Consider the following 18,979-nt stretch of genomic DNA (forward strand, 5'->3'; position numbering starts at 1 on the left):
ATCGAGAAGAGAGACAATTGTTTATAAGATGAACATTTAATTTAGGCACATTGATAAACTCACATACTGTACATAGAGCACCTCAATGATAAACAGAAGCTCATCTGTACTTGCTTGACACTCAAGAACAAACCTCATTGGTTGTTTGTGTGTCAAGCAAACACGGTTGACTTAACATATGTGATGAGCTCTATATATGTTCATTGATTAATTGGTTGTTCATTGATTCTATATGAATAAATGGCTAAATTAAATCTGTTCATCATATCCACCTTATTTTTATTGAAAGAGCGGACGTGGACATTTGTAACTTGAATGTGTCTGGCTTCCAGTCATTCACTTCCAGTTATTTTAATTGTACAAAAACAGTCTGTTATACTGCTTATCTTGCACACTTTTAATTGCTATCTTATTATTTTAGATGCATTGCCATAATCAAAAACACACTGGTTTGCAGTGCAGTTAGTTTTACCGTTTACTGCACTTTGTTATAGTTCTAGTTATTTATTTATAGCGGCTAATGAATCAGAAGTTTCACACATTCAAAGAAAGAGCTTACTTCCACGTTGCAAAATTAGGTGGATAAAGCAATTGTGTCTTTTCAAAAGAATTAAAACTTTTCAATTCATATGGATTTCTTTTCTATCTCTTTATGAACATTTTGAACTGTCAGAGTTTTGGGTGAATTGACTTTCAATGGAGGGACAGAAATGAAAAATACCTTCATTTGTGTTTCAAAGATGAACAAAAGTTGTATGGGTTTGGAACAACATGTACATTTTTTTGGGTGAACTATCCTTTTAAGTCACACCTTATTTTCTAGAGCTTTTTGTCCACTGAATTATTATTATTATTCTTAGTAAGTCATGTATTTAATGTTGTAATGTCTGATTAATACAAATTAAATATGTTGGTAGCTGAATCCAACTGTTTTTGCCTTGTAGATTGAGGAGGACACCTGGCAATCATGTCTTTTCAAAAGAATTAAAACTTTTCAATTCATATGGATTTCTTTTCTATCTCTTTATGAACATTTTGAACTGTCAGAGTTTTGGGTGAATTGACTTTCAATGGAGGGACAGAAATGAAAAATACCTTCATTTGTGTTTCAAAGATGAACAAAAGTTGTATGGGTTTGGAACAACATGTACATTTTTTTGGGTGAACTATCCTTTTAAGTCACACCTTATTTTCTAGAGCTTTTTGTCCACTGAATTATTATTATTATTCTTAGTAAGTCATGTATTTAATGTTGTAATGTCTGATTAATACAAATTAAATATGTTGGTAGCTGAATCCAACTGTTTTTGCCTTGTAGATTGAGGAGGACACCTGGCAGAAGTATTATCTGGAGGGAGTAGCTAATGAAATGTACACCGAATATCTGTCCAGTGCCTTTGTGGGGCTTTCATTTCCTACAATTTGTGAGTAAGTATGCTTCTGCTCTAAAGCATGGGAGCTTTACTGCACATTTTTACAAACACATAATAGTAAGTATCATAAAGGCTCTCATATATTCTTGCTTTTTAATATAATGCCAAATTGACTGCAAATTTGAAATATCACGTATCCTCGCATGATGTGATTTTCAACAACTAACAATTTGCTTGTCCACGCTGTCCACTGATTGCAATATATGAACTTGAAATTGTTTTTAAGGTCTAATTTAATGAAACTTATGAATTTAAATAGCTGCTTGACACTTAATGTCGGTTCTCTTTTTCAGGCTGTGCTATGTGAAGCTCAAGTTGCTGTTGATTGCTATTGAGTACAAGTCAGAGCAAAGGGAAAGCAGGTTTGTCCCCTTTTGGTCTTCAACTCCACCATGCACAATACACGGACCAAAGAGGGGCAAAGCAGTTGTGTCCCTCATTGGTCCTACAGTACAGTTCTCCTATTTAACTCGCTAGAAATTATGTTGCAAGAAAAGGCTGGCAGGTTTTCATCATTAAATCTCTCTGCAAATCTCTCTGATCTAATCTGTTTTCAAATTGAAATCGCTCTCATTGAGACAGCAGCATGTTACGTTCTGTCACTGGAGGAAGTTCGCCTCAGCTTGACTCTCACAGCATCACAGTTGCCGATCACTGTCTGTAAGAGTCACTGTGAAGCCAAAGAGCCATGACATCTGCTCAGACTCACTGTGCTGTATTGATGAGGGTTTACTCTCTCCGAGTAAAGAGCCTTCTATCAATAGCACATCTGTGGCATTCTGTTAAGTGACCCATTGGAACTAATAACATGAAGTACTCTGTCTCAGTAACTTCGACTTTGCCAAATCCCACCACCCCTTCCTACATCCACAACCTGTGTTCCAATGTTTCTGTACATTGTAACTCTTACTAATACATTTTATGTACACAGTAAGTACTAATAAGTGTGGTTTAGAGATGGCCTGAAAGCACACACACAGCCCAAATACTAAGATGACGAACTGGTACTGTTTGTTCTCTAATAACTCATTGATATGCAGCTCGCATTAAGTTTTTTTTTTTTTTTGCTATATGGGCGGTATGATAATATATTATGGGACACTAGAAATGTGTCTGTAAACATTCTGCTATTCCATATATTCCACTGTTGATGGATATACTGTATTGGCTAGGCTAGACTTCACCTTATTTACTTTAGCATGGAGGATTCCATGGAGGAATGATAAATGAAGTGTATAGAAATGTAAATTATTTTAGTAATGAAAGTTTTTATTAAATGGTATTTATGGTATTTGTTTGGCAAAACCCAGTTTACACAGTTGCAACATTTCAAGGTGCTTTTATTATGGAACTCAACTGATGTGCGGTCACAGGTATGTGACTGAATATTGTCCATCTATTTTATAACAGCTTAAAAGCGGTTAATCCAATCTGAATTTATAGTCGTAACTATCCATTTTATATTAGTTTTATCATTTCTATTATGTTACTCTCAGGTAATATGTTTTTACATTGTTACACTCAGGTAATATGTTTTTACATTGTTACACTCAGGTAATATGTTTTTACATTGTTACACTCAGGTAATATGTTTTTACATTGATGTCATACTTGTTACATTTTTATGAATAAGTTGATATTTTAGTTTTTCTAATAAGTTTAAAGTTAAAAGACAAAATAATCAAAATAGATGAATTGTATTTCTTTTGTAAAGTAATCTCTGGATTATCCCAAAGTAGGTATTGACATATAAACATATTTTTCCTTTGAATTTCCATCAGGAAAAACAATATTGTAATATACTGTTACCATATAATAAAACAACTCGGACTGTGATTAGGGTGACCACCATCAGACAAACCAAATGTGGGACGATTACTAAGTTTGTGTGGGACAATGTGGGACATGTTACCAACACTAAAAAATAACCTGAAACTGTTATATAATGTAAAGATTATATAATATAATCTAACTTAATAAAAACATTTGTATTCTGCCTTTCAGCTGATTAAAATAATTTGTTCTTTAGTCCCTTCCAGAAAACACCATTACATTACAATGTAACATAACATGTCTTTATTTTACATGTCATTTAAGTTCAACATCACTGAGCCCAATAGCAGCAGGCATCATGCAGATAACTATTTTTGAAACAGTTCTGACCAAGTCCAACTAAAATCCAACAAAATAAATAAAGATCAAATAAAATAAAAAACAACATAAAATTAGTTAATTGACAGTCTTATATATTAAGAATCTATTAAACCAAAAACTTTTATATTTTTAGAAAGGATGTGAATTAGAACAACCACAGCAGGCAATAAGTTCTAACTCTGTTAAATTCACATTTTAATTGACCGAATTATCCATTTGTTTTCTGACAGGGAACACATGGAACGAATCACCGCTCCACATTTTGATTGACAGCCGCCACAACCTACCAGTGACCGTGTTTACTCCTTTCATTTCAACCATTGGATAGGATTTTAAAAACGGCTGTTGTATTTGCACTTCTGACGAAGCGCTGTTAAATATAGGTGAAAAACTACGCCACAAAAACAATAAATAAAATGCTTTCTTAAAAAGGCAAAAGATCGCATGCACGTTTTCTTAATATGATCATTAAAAACCAACAGACTGATGGAAATGCGGGACATTTTCTCAATATGCGACGTGCGGGACAAGGGGTGAAAATGCTGTGCGGTACAACGCAAAGCGGGACGGGTGGTCACCCTAACTGTGATATAAGAGTTTGCTCATACCGCCCACCAATACAGTAGTTACAGTATAAACTCGTTTTTGTTCTCGTCGTTTAATTCGCCTTCTGAAAATCTTAAACATATCCTTATTTTTCCCCGATATCACTCATGTCCAGTATTATCCGTGCCAACACACAGAAAATAAATAATGTGTCACTGTGATGCAGGTCATATAATTTGATTACTCTCTAATGGATGGCTATTAAACTTTGGTTCTTAACTTTGCCATACTACACATAATGACAAAACCTTTAGAGGCCACGGCATTATCCTTTAGCGTAACTCTCAATTTGGTGTTCTAAGCTGGTCTAAACTTAGAAGAGCACTTTGGGATTTAGACCATATTGGTCCCTTTGTAGAATAGTGTTTTTTTTGTTTTTTTTATGGTGAAAGTGACTGTTTTGCCCTCTACTTTAGAGTCCTGATCTTACTGTGCAGATACAGATGACTGACACCTCGCCTCCTCCTTTCCCAGTCTATGTTTGATTTATAATGTTTTCTTGTTGTTTGCAGAAGCAGAAAGCGGTATGCCCTCTTCATTATCTCACCCCTCTACACTTTAGATCAACTGTGGGAGAAAATCTTAAGGATATTGTACCACCTCCCTCTCAAAAATGGCCAAAATCTCTCGCTATCTCTTATATTGTGATTCTCTTTGTGCTTAATGCACTAACTTCTTTGCAGGCAGAGAGAGTAGTTGCTATTGTTCGATTCACTTGTTTCTTTGTCTGTGCTGTTCACATATCAACACAACGTTTATCCACTCCATGTTCGTGCATCATTGGTTTTTGTTCTGGACTTCCTCTCCTTTCCTTTCCTTTTTTCCCTGTTTGATTACTTTTCAGTTTTTATCAGCTGCAAATCATTTCTGTCCGTGTCTTTTTCAGCGTTGAGCTCTCCATGCCAACAGTACTTCATGTTTTTCTCACTTATTTCGTAATGCACAGAGAAAATTGCCCTAATCGGAAAACAACTGTGCATTATATCAGAAAATACTAGTGTTTTTTCATTAAGAACTGATGTCTCAATATGGCAAGTTTTACTTCACGCAGTTTTAAACGCTAAACACTGACTGGTTATTAAATGCCACACTATTCATGGCACCATATTTGCCTTTTCTGTCATTACCACTCTAACACTGTATTGCGTTTGTGTGTATTTGTGTGTCGGAGTGAGTGTGATTTAGTATTTTTATGTGCGTATGATATGTTAATTCTGTCGAGTGCGTGTGACTAAATTGTCGGTCTGTTTGTCAAAGTTTGTCTGGAACTTACTTTCATCATGTCCTCAAATGCCTGTGCGTCTCCGAGTAGATGTTTATGAAGTGAGGTCACTTCCTGTCAGTTTGGTGTTCTATACAACAATCCAACTGCACAGAAGTTACTGCAACAGTTTGCATCTACGTGTTGCTGTGCGGTGGCTGCACCTGCTCTCTTTTAGATGTGCTTGGTTGTGATGCCTTGGTAACCGCATGCCCGTATGCTGTCACGTGATGTGTGATGCTTGCTTTGTTTCCCATAATATGAGGTTTGATATGAGCGGAAGCCTCCATTTCCATGCAATCTGTCTGTGATCGACCCATTGCATAAGGCTTCTGTCTGATTTAGTGTCAAATGTTGTGAAAATCTCAAATTTGGGGAGCAACGTATGTGAATATGTCAGTGAATGAGTCCATTTGTAGTCATCTTCTGAACAGCATGTCAAATGTGCTGATTCTCGCTAAGGGGGCTATTTAATCAGATGTAAAGCTCAGTGATAAATAACCCAGCACAATAATTTCAAGCAATACAGTGAGCTTTTGACATTTTCATTAACTGACCAGCCAACATCCGCTTTATAATGGATTAAATCCCCCTCTTTCAGCCTTCATTTACAATGAAGTGGTTATTTGATGAGCCCAGAGGAAAGGATTTTGATAGACTACATGTATCAAACGGTAAATAAGTATATGTATTTTGGAGAGCCAGTGACGCTGGCCACCTTTTTTGAATCTATGGGATGTCTGTCATGCGGCTTTCCCTTTCGTCTGGGCTCTCTGGCCTTGACTCTCCAGTCCAAACTCTAGGCTGGGCAGTTGTCAAGTATTGCAGCCACCACTTAATTCATTGATGATTCCTAACAACTGGCGACCATTGATGGCTGTGTTGTGTCATCCTGTCTCTGTCTAATTAATGGGGAATGATACAGTGGTTCAGTAGTGGCTTTGTCTACACTGTTGAACTTCTACAGTTACAAACCAGACTCTCCCAAATTTCTGGCAGAAGCTGACACTGGATTCATAGACAGCTAAATTTCCTCGCCCACCAAGCTTGGGTTTGGCAGTGACTAGTAATTTTTCACAATAGCCTGGGATTGTACAACCGCCGGGAGCCAAACCTAGATGCAGAGGTTGCCTTAACCAAACAAATCCTGTTATTTACTTAATTTGATCCAGAATCCTTTGTCATTCTGACAATAAAAAGACAAATTTAAACCTATAAATTCTCATTTTACAGTTGCCGTCTTTACATGTTTTGAATTGATAATGACCATTCGAACGTAAAAATATATTTTTTAAGAAATTAAATATCAATTTATAATTCTTAAAATATGTCAGTGCCATTGTTTTGTCTCAAAAAAATACACCAGTAATGTTTATTTCTAGGGCACATTTATAAAAGCCTGGTTTAATCTGGTCCTGGTTTAATCTAAGCCCTTCCTGTGAAACCAGACCTATATGTGTTACATGGTTTATTGAAGGTCAACTATTCCCAGTTAAAACAAACTGCAATTTTAATAATGATAATAAATGCTTTAGCAAGATGATATTACATACAGCATGTCTGCTATATATAATAGTCAGTATAGTTAAACATGATGGAAAAAATATTAAATGACAGAAACGTTACAGTCATTTTGAGTGACAGATAATGATTATTGGTAGTGCAGCCTCTGCCTCAGTGCTTTTTTAAAAAAATGATTTGGCCACACAACAACAACAACAGTAAAAATAACAACCATGAGCTGAAGTTTCAAATGATATGATATCAGAATGTCTTTAACATAATTTCAGAATTAGCCTGTCCTGTTTGAAAACAGCATGGCATGTATTGGCTTAGTTGCGCTGTTACCGCAGATTCAGAGACCCAGGATGCATCCTGAACTCTTGGTGGGCTGGTCATTCTCTTGCTTTCCACTGAACTAAAGCAGGAATTCAATTGCGCTGCTGTGTGACGATAGACCTCACACTATGTGTTTCTGAAGGGCCCATCAACCAAAACGCCTAGATTGTTACCACCCCAATTTTAATTCTTTCTTTTATCTCATCACCCAGACAATTCAATCTAAGACCATCTTGAAAAAAAGAATTAAAATGGGCAAGTCATGCTGTTGTGTGCTGTACTGTATTTGTGTGGAGCCAAGTGGCCTATGCAGTATTTCTTGAATAGGTCCCTTTCCCTGCAGCTTTTTTTTGACAAAAGTTCAATTCCAGTATCAAAATTTGAGGCAGTGTATTTCTCATCAGTTTCTCAACGAGGTCCAAAAACATGTGTACCATTCCTCTTGATTAGAGTGTTTGAATGTGCAAGATTGATTTTCTTCATGTTAATGAGAATGACTCTCTTTCTGACTGAACAGTATTCTCATCAACCCCGGAAATCACGTTAAGATGCAAGAGGGGACATTGGGATTCTTTATCGCCAGTGACGCCAAAGAGGTGAAAAGGTAAATATGTCCCCAACCTATCAGAATTACATGCACTCTTATGTTTGATTTTTGATGTTTAATACAAATTAAAACTGGAATTTGAAGGACACCCTTTGAAGCAAAATGTTCAATTCTTTACTGTCTCTCTTTAGAGCATTTTTCTACTGCAAGGCATGTCATGATGACATCACAGATCCCAAAAGGATTAAAAAGTGTGGCTGCAAGAGAAGTAAGTACACCCGACCATCCCTCCCTTCTGTCGTGTACAGTCTGAACGGAAAGTGTCCACCAATTCTTTTTCACTTTGTAGGGCACTGCTACCTTGTGTAAAATGTCAGATTTTTTTTTTTTTTTAAAGCTTTCATTGCATATTATAAATAAAATAATAGGATCATGTCAGTTTCACTCTTAAAATAATAATCAAAAAACACTTGCAAGGCAGCAAAAGAATAGTATTCAAAAAGTTCAGATTTTAGGTTTTGGTTCTGCTCTTCCGCTCACATACTATTAAATTCACAAAAAACTAAATCTAAAAAAAATCCCGTAACATTATTATGTTGGTAAAGTACATATAAAGTACAATTTAAATGTTTGTAATATAGTGCTTACATTTGAAAAGAGCCACTCAGTCTTCTGCCCATTTTAAATCTTTTTAAATCTTTTTGAATCTGATATTTTATGATAAATTAATCAGCATATTAGAATGATTTTTGAAGTATCATGTGACGTGTTGACTGGAGTAATGGCTGAAATATTAGCTTTGCATCACAGGAATAAATAGCATTTTAAAATATATAAAAAATGTATTTAATATTTCACAATATTTCTGCGTTTACAGTAATTGTATTAAATAAGTAAAGCCTTGTTGAGCATAAGAGACTTCTTTCAAAACATTAAAAAAAATCTTTGAACGATTCTTCTAAAGTGTGAAAAAAATTATGTCACGTTTATGTCAAGACTACAACTATATACAAAAAACACATTGCTGCCTTGCAATCACTAAAAAGAAAAATGCTAAAAATATTAGAGCGATGAACTGCAGAAACTAGTGACTTAGAGACCTAGAAAAGAGGGAGAAAGATGACAAGGTGAAAGAGAAAGAGTCTTGAGAAAAGCCAGTCATCAGCATGCTAATGGTGAAGAGAGATACAGATGTAGAGAGGGAATGACATGATTAGCAGGGCTGAAGAGAGAGGCTGTCAGCTCACAGTGGCATCAGTGGGAGAGAGGCGGAGGTAATGACACCAGTCAGGTGGAAAAACAAAAGGCAAGAGCAGCTTGGCCCAACCTCGCCAGACACACCGAAAACACACTCTTGGCCCAGGATCATTTTACCAATCATATCCACCCAGTTTACCCAGAACGGCCAACGCAACTGCCGTTTGGACGCGCCACTGTCATGTCCCGCTGCTTCAGCCTGGCAAAAACACTTTCTGACAGGAAGTCACTGAAGTAGAAGAGAGATTAATAGCTCGGAGTGTAGTCCACTGTCAGAGCAGCTCCTGCAGACATTCACATCATTTGATAGAACTGCATTTCCTTAAACACCCTCTTAATTATATATAGATGTGGCAGCACCTAAATGTTTGCTGCCATTTGCTAATGTTGGCTTGCTAGAATGAAGCAATATGAATGTTACGTAGAGCATACATTAACATTAATATTGGAATGATGTATTGTTATTACATGACCTATATAAGCATTTGTCCAAACCAGTTAGCCACAAGATGAATAATTCAGCTTCATTCCCAGTGACCTTTCACTGTGCACTTTTAAACTGCTGCCTTAAACTGCAGATCCTTGTGTATTTATTGTTTGTTTACATTAATATAATTATTTAAAACTATATATGATGTTTCAGATGATAAACTGTGTTTGATTACACTTGCACTACCAATTTTTTATGTTTTTGAAAGTCTCTTATGCTCAACAAGGCTGCATTAATTTGATCAAAAATACAGTACAAACAGTATTATAATATTAATATTAAAATATTGTCAGATATTATTACAATTTAAAAAAAAGTTTTTTTAATAACATTTATGCTTATTTGCTAAATAAAAGTATTATTACATTATTATATAAATTACTGACCCCAAACCTTGCAACAATAGTGACATTTTGAGCTAAGCCAATTTTATTACTTTATTCTCTTTTGTTGTCATCCCAATCATGTTTTTGATGATATGCGCTCTCCCAAAAGAGAAGAGGCCAATAGCCTCAAATTAAGGGAGACGAGGTTTCCATTGCTGTAATGGAAGTTTGTGTTCTTTTATTTCACCCTCTTTATGATCATTGACATACTTTTTGATGTATTTCCTTCCTTGCTGCCTTGGAATACCGCCTCTTTATTTAAACCTCTCACTGATAGTGACATATTGTGAGTAAAAACGGGTTTCCTGTGGCCCAGAGTACAGTCTGACTGTCTCACTCTGATAATAGTTCTATATATATATATCTCTATATATGTTGCATGTATCAGTCTAGCTGCTGCATCCCTCCTACACCTCTCATCTCTCCACTGTCCTCAGCCCAAAACAGTAATACAGCAGAATTTACTGGCCTGAAAATGACCTGTCCTAACCCCTACAAAGCAGTCTCTAAAAAGATGAAGAAGAATAAGTTCTTGATCAATAACAGTTCCTTCCAAAGATTTACTCACAGTACCATTCTGAAATCGGTGATTCATTTCAGAGGTTGTTTGACTCTCCCGAAAACTCAACGTAACCTGTCATGACAATCTAAAAAGTCAAACAAGCCGATTGATTTTGCTACTATTAGTCATGGACCTCACCAGTGCCAAGGGGGGCGGTTGAGTCCACTTGAATCCGTCCCCTCGCTGTCAAAGACAATTTCGCATGCTGCTGTATTTTCAGAGAGCAGAAAGAGTTCTGTGGGAAGTTCTTCAAATTCTTAGACTTAACGAGCATCGTCTCCAAAACACAATCAAAACAATCTGGTCTCCCTCTTGCCTACAGCCTCCCCTTTGTCTCCATCATCCGGCCCCTGCCCAGCTTCTATACACGACACAAGAACCATCGGTAGAATTTAAATATTCTGAATATCAATTCATTTCAGTAGTTGGGTCCTTTTTTACTCACTGCCCTCATTGATAGGTGCATCTCTCAAGATTAGGCTCACGGAGGTGTGGATCTAGCTGCTGTACACAATGCTGACCACTAGATGCCACTGTAGTTCTACAAATGAGAACGGAACAGAATGGGAACACTGAGGTCCTCATAAACCTATTTAGCAAGATTGCTATCAGCCAATGTGCACTGTAGGGTCTTCTCACTTGTCACCTAGGTTTCTTTATGTAGGTCTTCCCAAGGATCCAGGGTGTTGTTTTGCTTTATATTGGCACGGATGGAGGTGTTTTTGTTTTAAGTATTTTAAGAACGTAAGGTTTCACTTTATCTAATATAAACCTTGATTTAAGCATTCTTAGTAAGTATAAGCTCAAAGTTGGCTGTAATGTGCATATATGACCACCATATTATAAATACTTCAGATATATTTCTTCCCATTAGTATTTTAATACATGACGCAGCCTGCTTTGAATTATAGGACGTTGTAGGGCAAGGAAAGACGATAGGGTGCTGAGAGCATTCTTGCTAAATCGGGTTGTTCTGTTAAAGAGGCTTCAGTAATTAGGCTCTCTGTATAGTCGTGTTCAGTCACTCACATCATCATGTTGTCTTGTGTCTCTTCCGCCCTCCATGTCTCACTGACTAACATAACCACATACTATGTGCTCCGATGAATGTCAGCCCTCAAACTCTGAAGCGATAGATTTCAGCATGAAATGAAGTAGAAACCCCGCTGCTGCATGTTTCCACATTGCCTTAATCTGTTTCAGCCCCGTAAACAGTCGACCGGGCTGCCGTTTCAAGAGATACGACCGCGGTCGCCTCCCACTGCATGCCTGTTCTCCTTAATTTCAGCCATTCTGCATGGTTCTATTAGAATAACAGTCCCTGAGGTTATGGCTTTAAAGGCCAAGTCATTTACCGTATTATCTCTCCAGCATACAACTGAAATTGGCCTCTTAATTCAGGCTCATAACCTCAGATGGAAGTCAAAAGCAGGCTTTTCCCTGTGGATTGTTTGCTCTTTTGAGGGTGCCAGACTTGATTACGGTCCGTTAGCGAGGTGGCACCGGGAGAATGTGTACCAGGGACTGTTTTTAGTCCGATTCACAGCAATCATGCTGCTATAGCCTCTCAACACAGCTCCTTTGAGAACAAAAAAAAAATTGCATACACACATACATACTGTCCACGTAATGTATGTTTGAATAAAATGCGCAATGCATGCGAATGCATCTTCTAATCCGGGAATGAAGAAGTAGCCTATCGGCATGTTTACCATATGAATCTCCCAACCGATCCCTAATTAAGTCCAGTGATGAGCAGAGTTTGACGAACAGAATAGAGCTCCCACGTTAGAGCCTGTAGCACGTTGTGATGGCGATAACCTGCTGCTGCATGATGGGATACAGGTACGTGATCCTCTCCTTTAGATACAGAGGATGTTATCCAAAGAGGTTTTGCTGCTGAACACATTCACCCATTCCTCTCTGCCTGAATGTTCCTTGCCCCAACCTCTGATCATATTGTCATATCTGACCTTTTAACCTTTTATGACATGATCAGCCTTAGGGCACGGCTTGACCCCAATGAGACGACTGCTTCCTTCCTAAACAAGCCCTCTATTAGATGTTTTCAAAGTCCAATTTGGTATTAACCTTCAAATTTGGATCGAACTTCACATGTGCAGTGGGAACATAATCGGATGCTTATCCGAAGCGTACTTCAAGCGGGAGCGCAGTGGTCCATTTGCGGGTCAAACCTGTCAGAGCTTGCACTTTTTGTTCCTGTTTGAAAAAGTTACCTTCAGACTTCCCTGGTTGAAAAACTCTTTTGATCCTTGCCATTAACCTGCTGCTTTCCTCTCCTCTCATCCAACACATGACTGTAGCCAAGATGTCCGTCTACAAGCGAATGAAACTGGCATGTTGTTTTGATTGCGGGCGCTCTGAGCGCGACTGCTCGTGCATGACAGGCAGTGTACATAGTAACATGGACAGTCTTCAGAGGGCCTTCCCACTTTCTTCTGTCTCTGTTCATGATTGCTCAACCAGTTTACGTGCCTGTAAGTTCGATCGACAAACCACATGCCGTTCGATGTCCGTGACCTGTGAGCGTGTGAGTGTGCGTGTCTGTGCCGTGTTTCATATGCTGTGTTTTACGTCTGTTTCGTTCCTCCATTATTTCCGTATCTGTGGCTTATTGGATGGTACACTAGTACATATTCTTTTTCGTTTGGTGGATTGGTGGTAGTTGAAGTGACGTGGCTTCTCTGTGTTAGTGCTGCAGTAGGTGCAGTAGGACTGTGTTGGCGCATGCTGTGTTAGTGGAGCACTTGTGCGGTGCTGGTGACATTTTGTAGTCACTGTTTTGCTGTTTACACTTTTACATGGCAGGTGTACATGTATCTGTTAAATGAACTGTATGATGTGCTTTTAATCGAATCTATGGGCTAATTGTGTACATTGACACTGATGATGTTTTGATAATATTTTCATGTTCATGTGATTTTTGAAGACCCTTCTTCAGGTTAGGAAACATGCAACTAACTGTTTTTTCCCCACAGGTTCAAACACTGGGTACCCACAATATTTTGGTCTTTGAATTTTGAATGTGTTCTATTTACATGCCGTCTTTTCCTATTTAAAAGATTACAAACAAGCAAATGTAACTCAAATGTCCATCTCACTGGTCAAGATCCCTTTTGATTATATTTGTAATTGAGCAAAATTGGAAGGATATCAGTAAATGAAAAACAGCCAGAACTATATATGTCTGTTATTTATTAAAATCATCTTTAATTCACATGCCAAGCACTAGATTGTGATCGAAATGGATCTTAAGTGAGATTCTTCTGTTCATAAAGAGTAAGTATAAACTGGCAATGTCTTTTCTGCTATTCTTGGACAATCATGTTTTACAACCGCAAGCCATTAATGCCTCCACCATTTCCACTGGCTGAAATAAAACCTCTTCCTTTAGTAAAGTCCACATTTAGGTGCAATTGAAAAAACACGTCAAACTCTCCCCCTTTCCACAGGATCTGATCCTCCTCGATGATTTTCTCTTAGCCAGCAATCAGGGGAGAAAAAGTCAATGTGCTTTATTTAATGCCTTGTATACCACAGTGGGACTGTCAGGCTCAATGGGAAAGTTAAAAAGAGATCTCCTGACAGGAACTCAATTGAGATGGCGGTGACTCAGGCGATTGGATGAGGTCAGATGACTGACGCAGTTAGTTGTGTAAAGGACAGCGCTGAACAGGGGTCTTCTCATTAAACCTTAGCAGATGTGAAATACTAAAGCGTCTGTCAATTAGGAATGGCAGCGGTGCGACCTACTATAAAAGCAGGGGTCAGTTCAGGCGATCGCATTTCCTCTACAACTGCCTTCCGACTGTTCGCCACATCAGCTTAGATTAGCATCAAAACCTATGATGAGGTTGACTTTGTGTCTTGTGTTTTGGTCTGTGGTGATATCCCTGGATACCAGTTACTGGTCATTACATAGTTACTGATCTCTTCATGTAGCGTCATCCTTCACTGGTTTCATTGCTGCCGTTTTCTTTCTGAATTGAGTGCGTTTTCGACAAGGCTGACAGCTAATGCCAGCTGCGGCTTTGTTTGACTCTCTCCCATCAGTTCTGCCTCAGATCTAGCATTACATCTCTATGATGAGGAATTCACAGAGTTCCTCCATCTGACTTTGATTTTGCTCAATCAGTAATGATTTTCTGATGAAATTCTTTGAGCACATCATCTTTATTTACCTTGTTCTGAAAATGTCTTTTATATATACATTTCTTTCTATATATTTTATTTTAATTTACATTCATTTTGATCGCACGTTCCACACTGCAAGCCACAGTGGCTTCCTCTGTGACAACAACTTCCATTTGCATTTCTGTTTTGCACCATTTTTCCTAAAGATTATGATTTTGTTCTTTTACGCAAGTGGGGCAGAAGTGCTACCTTATTTTTTTTTCTACATTTCTTCATAAATGACACACAACTTGAATGGAAACATAACTACTGGCACTCACCACTTGTGTTCAGAAAGCATAAATATCACCACATCCCTGCTCTAAGCATGATATGGTGGTTTTATACCTGCACATTATAGTAGCTCAGTTATTACTGAAATAAATACTACTCCCCTGGATGCAGTAATTTTGCTGAATGCATGAAACACGTGACAGTAAATGCACTCTGTTTTACAGAAGTGATGTTCCCTGGTGGGCGCTTTCTCAAACAGCCCTCATGCACTTTTTGTTCTGATTCTTTGCATGCATCACTCAGGATGGTAATACTCCTTTCTTCCAAAGCCAGACAAAGAATTATTAGTATGAAAATGAGATGTGTGAAAAGCCGACACTATGTCACTCTTTTCGCTGCAGTCAATGCCCAGAGAGTCTTTGACAAGGAGTAGGGAGCAATGGAACACTCATTATAGCTCTACTGCACTGCACACTATTAAGAAGAGTTTGTTATCTCTGCAAGTGCAGGCTTTAGGGAGCAAATATACTGTACGAGTGAGTTAGCAGCCTCCGCTCTAAGTTACAATGACAATAACAGTCCCTCCGCTCCACCTGCCGAGACTTATCCCCTCATTACACAAGCTTTAAAGACTCTCAAGGTGCTCAGCATTGCAAAGGGTATTAATTCCTGTTTTGAACTTATGAGCCTTCACAAGGAAGTTTCCAGCAGGGCAATCTTAGACATGCCTGTTTTGTAAACAACAATCGCCTGGCATACTGAGAGGGAAGGGAGAGAGGTCGCTGCTTTTTTTGTGTCTCCGGGGCATTTTTTCTCTCCTTTTCCCTCTTCTCCTGCCTGCTCTGGTTGGTTGTGGAGTTTGCCGAGGATGTGCCGAGCGTGGCAGGGTGGGGCGGCACGGCGCAGCCCAGAGAGTGGATCTTGTCCGCTCCTTGCAGGGTGGAACTCAGCACCGTCGGCTCTTATGCAGCCTGACATGAAAATTATGTTTGCATTTTCATTTCCCCAGCTCAGCTGGTGTGTCATTAAACTCAACCTGACAGTTCCTTACCACCAGGCAGGAGCAGGGCCGGTCATCCCCTCCGCCGTGTAGGACAGATGCTAGCCAAAGAGTCGGCCGACTCTTCCTGCGCCCGCAGATCGCAAGCGACATATGCCAGGACCGGCGCGGGGCCCCTGCTTGAGCGCTTGTGTCACCGCCCCGCCCTGGGCCTGCGCTGTGACCTTTATGGCATCAGATACAGTACTTGTAACGAAAGATGAGACTTTGCAACGATGGGGACTGCAGTATAGAACATCCTACATGCCTCTGAACACATCCCTCATTATGATTGTCTGCAAGATAAACTCTGAAACTCCAAGTTTCATATGCAACATAGCTTACATAAAAATCAAAATTTCGTTTCAATATATATATATATATATTTTTTTTTTTACACTTTCCTGGTGTTTAAAAAAAAATAATTTAGCACTTTTTATTCCAAAGACAAAAATAGTTTGGCCTCATGTTTAATCAAAATGGCCTGATCTTCCTCTGAAATGTATTTCAAAAACCAAAATATAAAAGTTAGGGTAGTAACGCTGTGCATTTTGCCGACTTCTCCTGCATCGTCGTTACCATGCAAAGGGTAAACGGCTGCTGCTTGATGATAAAACGCACCATGGTTCAGATGCAAAAATATAATGTGAACACTATCCAGTGGGGGGAGGGGAGGGGAAGCAATCGAACTCTGGTTCGGACCAGGCAATCGAACAAAGTGTGAATACATCCTTAGGCTTCACAGGCTATTGCATAATGTTAACCAATACCATAATAGCTACTTTTTAAGAACCCAATCAAGTCCCACACACATTTAAAAAAATATATTTAATTAATTAAGTAGATTAAATTGTAAATATTTATAAAAATATTTGTATATTATTGAAATATTGTGATATTAGTTTTAAACAATATAATTAAAATACTGAAATATTAGTTAATTTACTATTTTTATATTGAAAATATTGTAATATTAAATATGAAATTATATTAACATCACAAATTTTGGTTACAATTTTTTCACTCAGAAATACAAAACATTACAGAAAGAAAATGGCAAATCATGCATTCAAAACATCAGTTAATAGTTTGCTTTGTCACAAATTTGTGGCATACAGTATCTTGATTCTCCCAGAATGCTATGCCTACAGTTAGGCGTTCATCTGCAGTTGACAAGATGGTAATTACTGATCAAAAATGATCAGCTGGCAGCATTTAATTTTTACGGAAGCAATTATGTGATGGGAAACATCTGTAATTTGTTGTTTAACTATTTGGTAAAGCCTCAAGATTGCTAACATCTGTTTGATCGGTTTCACTGGTTTTCATCAAATTGAGTGTCAAGGATAAAATGATGACTCATCAAAGCATTCTCTTTTCCCCAGCCAAATTCCAAATACCATAATGATCCTTGTGAGGTTGTTCGGATTTGGGCAGTATGTTCGCCATCGGTCTTGGGACGAGAATCCAACGTTTGACTCTTAATATGGATCCGTGATGTGGAAACACTTGATTTTCATGGCTTCGTTTAAGTCCGGTCCCTTCACTAATCACCTCTTTTGTTTTTTGTTTCTTTAATCATCTCCTGCTTATATGATTATCTTCATCTTCCTTTTTTTGCTTCTAACTGCTGTTAACTTGACTTTTCTTCCTCTCTGTCTTTGTGTAAGTGTGATGTACTGTCTTTCTGCTGTCTATCTCACACTCATTCTCTCTCTTTTCCTTTTTGTATCCACACTTTGGTCTCTGCGTTCCCCTCAGCCAAATATAAGTTTAACGGATATGTCAGATCACGTAAGTGTACTTCTCTGTTTTCCTCATTCCCCCATTCGTTCGTGCAACCTGCCTGCTTTGGCTCTTTGCTTTTGATTTTACCCCCACTAGCATTACAGCACAAAAGCTGCCATCCTCAGCTCTCTGTAGATTACTGGGGATTGATGGGAAGGGGGGCCGTGATGACAGTTTCTCAGCACTGGGTTCTGGTCAAATGCATCAGAGGGGCTGCTCGACTTTAAAACATGTGCATGAGAAAGGTCAGGTGCTGAATAGAGGCATCCATATGAAATCCAGATGTTGCATAAAGAGCTCCGTGTCCTTGCGAGGGATGATTGAAGAGCTAGAAATGCTATGATGTATTGCACGCATGTGTGGAGTCTGTGTTGTGACGCCATCAACAGCAGATGGCGCTACAACTCCAGGGAAATAGGATCACATGGTTCACATGCAGCTAAATTTGTTTTAGGTAAATCAGACGCCAAACTAATGCTGAGAGAGGTTTAGCTTTATTGCTATTAAGTTTCATTTCACATGTAACCGTTTCGATGTGTTTTAATGTTATATGTAATCGTTTCGTATGTATTTGCATAGTTCATAGGCTGAAGTGAGTGTTTATTGTTTAAATGTTTTGTGTTATATTTCTGCATCTGAAGGACAAAAAAAATATTTTAATAGCAAAATAACAATAAAAAAATATATAATTAGGAGAATTTAGGTGAAGTAAAATGATTGCAAGTTTATGTATAGCGAATTTATTCATTTATTTACAGACACCATCAAATTATATAAAGTTTCAAAATTGATTTTCTCACAGATGTGCTTTCTATAATTTAACAATGGCCTTGATAAGAATGCACAATTGTGGCTCGTCACAGGATTTGCATTTCATAAAGGGACAGTTGCCGTCTGGATTACTGTAAATCCACAGTGAAAGTGCCACAGCGGATGTTCTCTGTATAATGCTACTTGTGTTTGACAGGGGCCAGATGAATCCAGGAGTTATCTGTGGCGGCCTTTAAATCTATGCGGCAGCTGACGGCAGAAATAACCATCTATTTATTGCTCTGAGCAAGGTTTGGGGAGCGGGCGGAAACGGCTTTTCCACTTACACCAGATATTGGTTAACCTCTTTCCTTTTATGTAGATAGCATTAGGCTGGAGTCTTATGGCTCGGGTGGCAGGCGGTGAGCTTGATAACTCC

The 18,979-nt window shown here is 38.3% G+C and overlaps 1 protein-coding gene across 3 annotated transcripts in view; it reads left to right on the forward strand.

Moving 5' to 3' along the window:
* kcnma1a (potassium large conductance calcium-activated channel, subfamily M, alpha member 1a) overlaps positions 1-18,979 on the forward strand; it is a 176,066-nt gene that overhangs the window by 125,211 nt on the left and 31,876 nt on the right. For all 3 annotated transcript variants that reach the window (XM_079635398.1, XM_079635399.1, XM_079635400.1), the window contains 4 exons: positions 1,319-1,428; positions 1,727-1,795; positions 7,811-7,897; positions 8,032-8,108. In XM_079635398.1, the coding sequence (XP_079491524.1) occupies positions 1,319-1,428; positions 1,727-1,795; positions 7,811-7,897; positions 8,032-8,108 (343 nt within the window). The remainder of the gene's footprint in view (positions 1-1,318; positions 1,429-1,726; positions 1,796-7,810; positions 7,898-8,031; positions 8,109-18,979) is intronic.

The sequence above is a fragment of the Phoxinus phoxinus genome, assembly GCF_949152265.1.
Source record: "Phoxinus phoxinus genome assembly, chromosome: 14".
NCBI classification, from domain to species: Eukaryota; Metazoa; Chordata; class Actinopteri; order Cypriniformes; family Leuciscidae; genus Phoxinus; species Phoxinus phoxinus.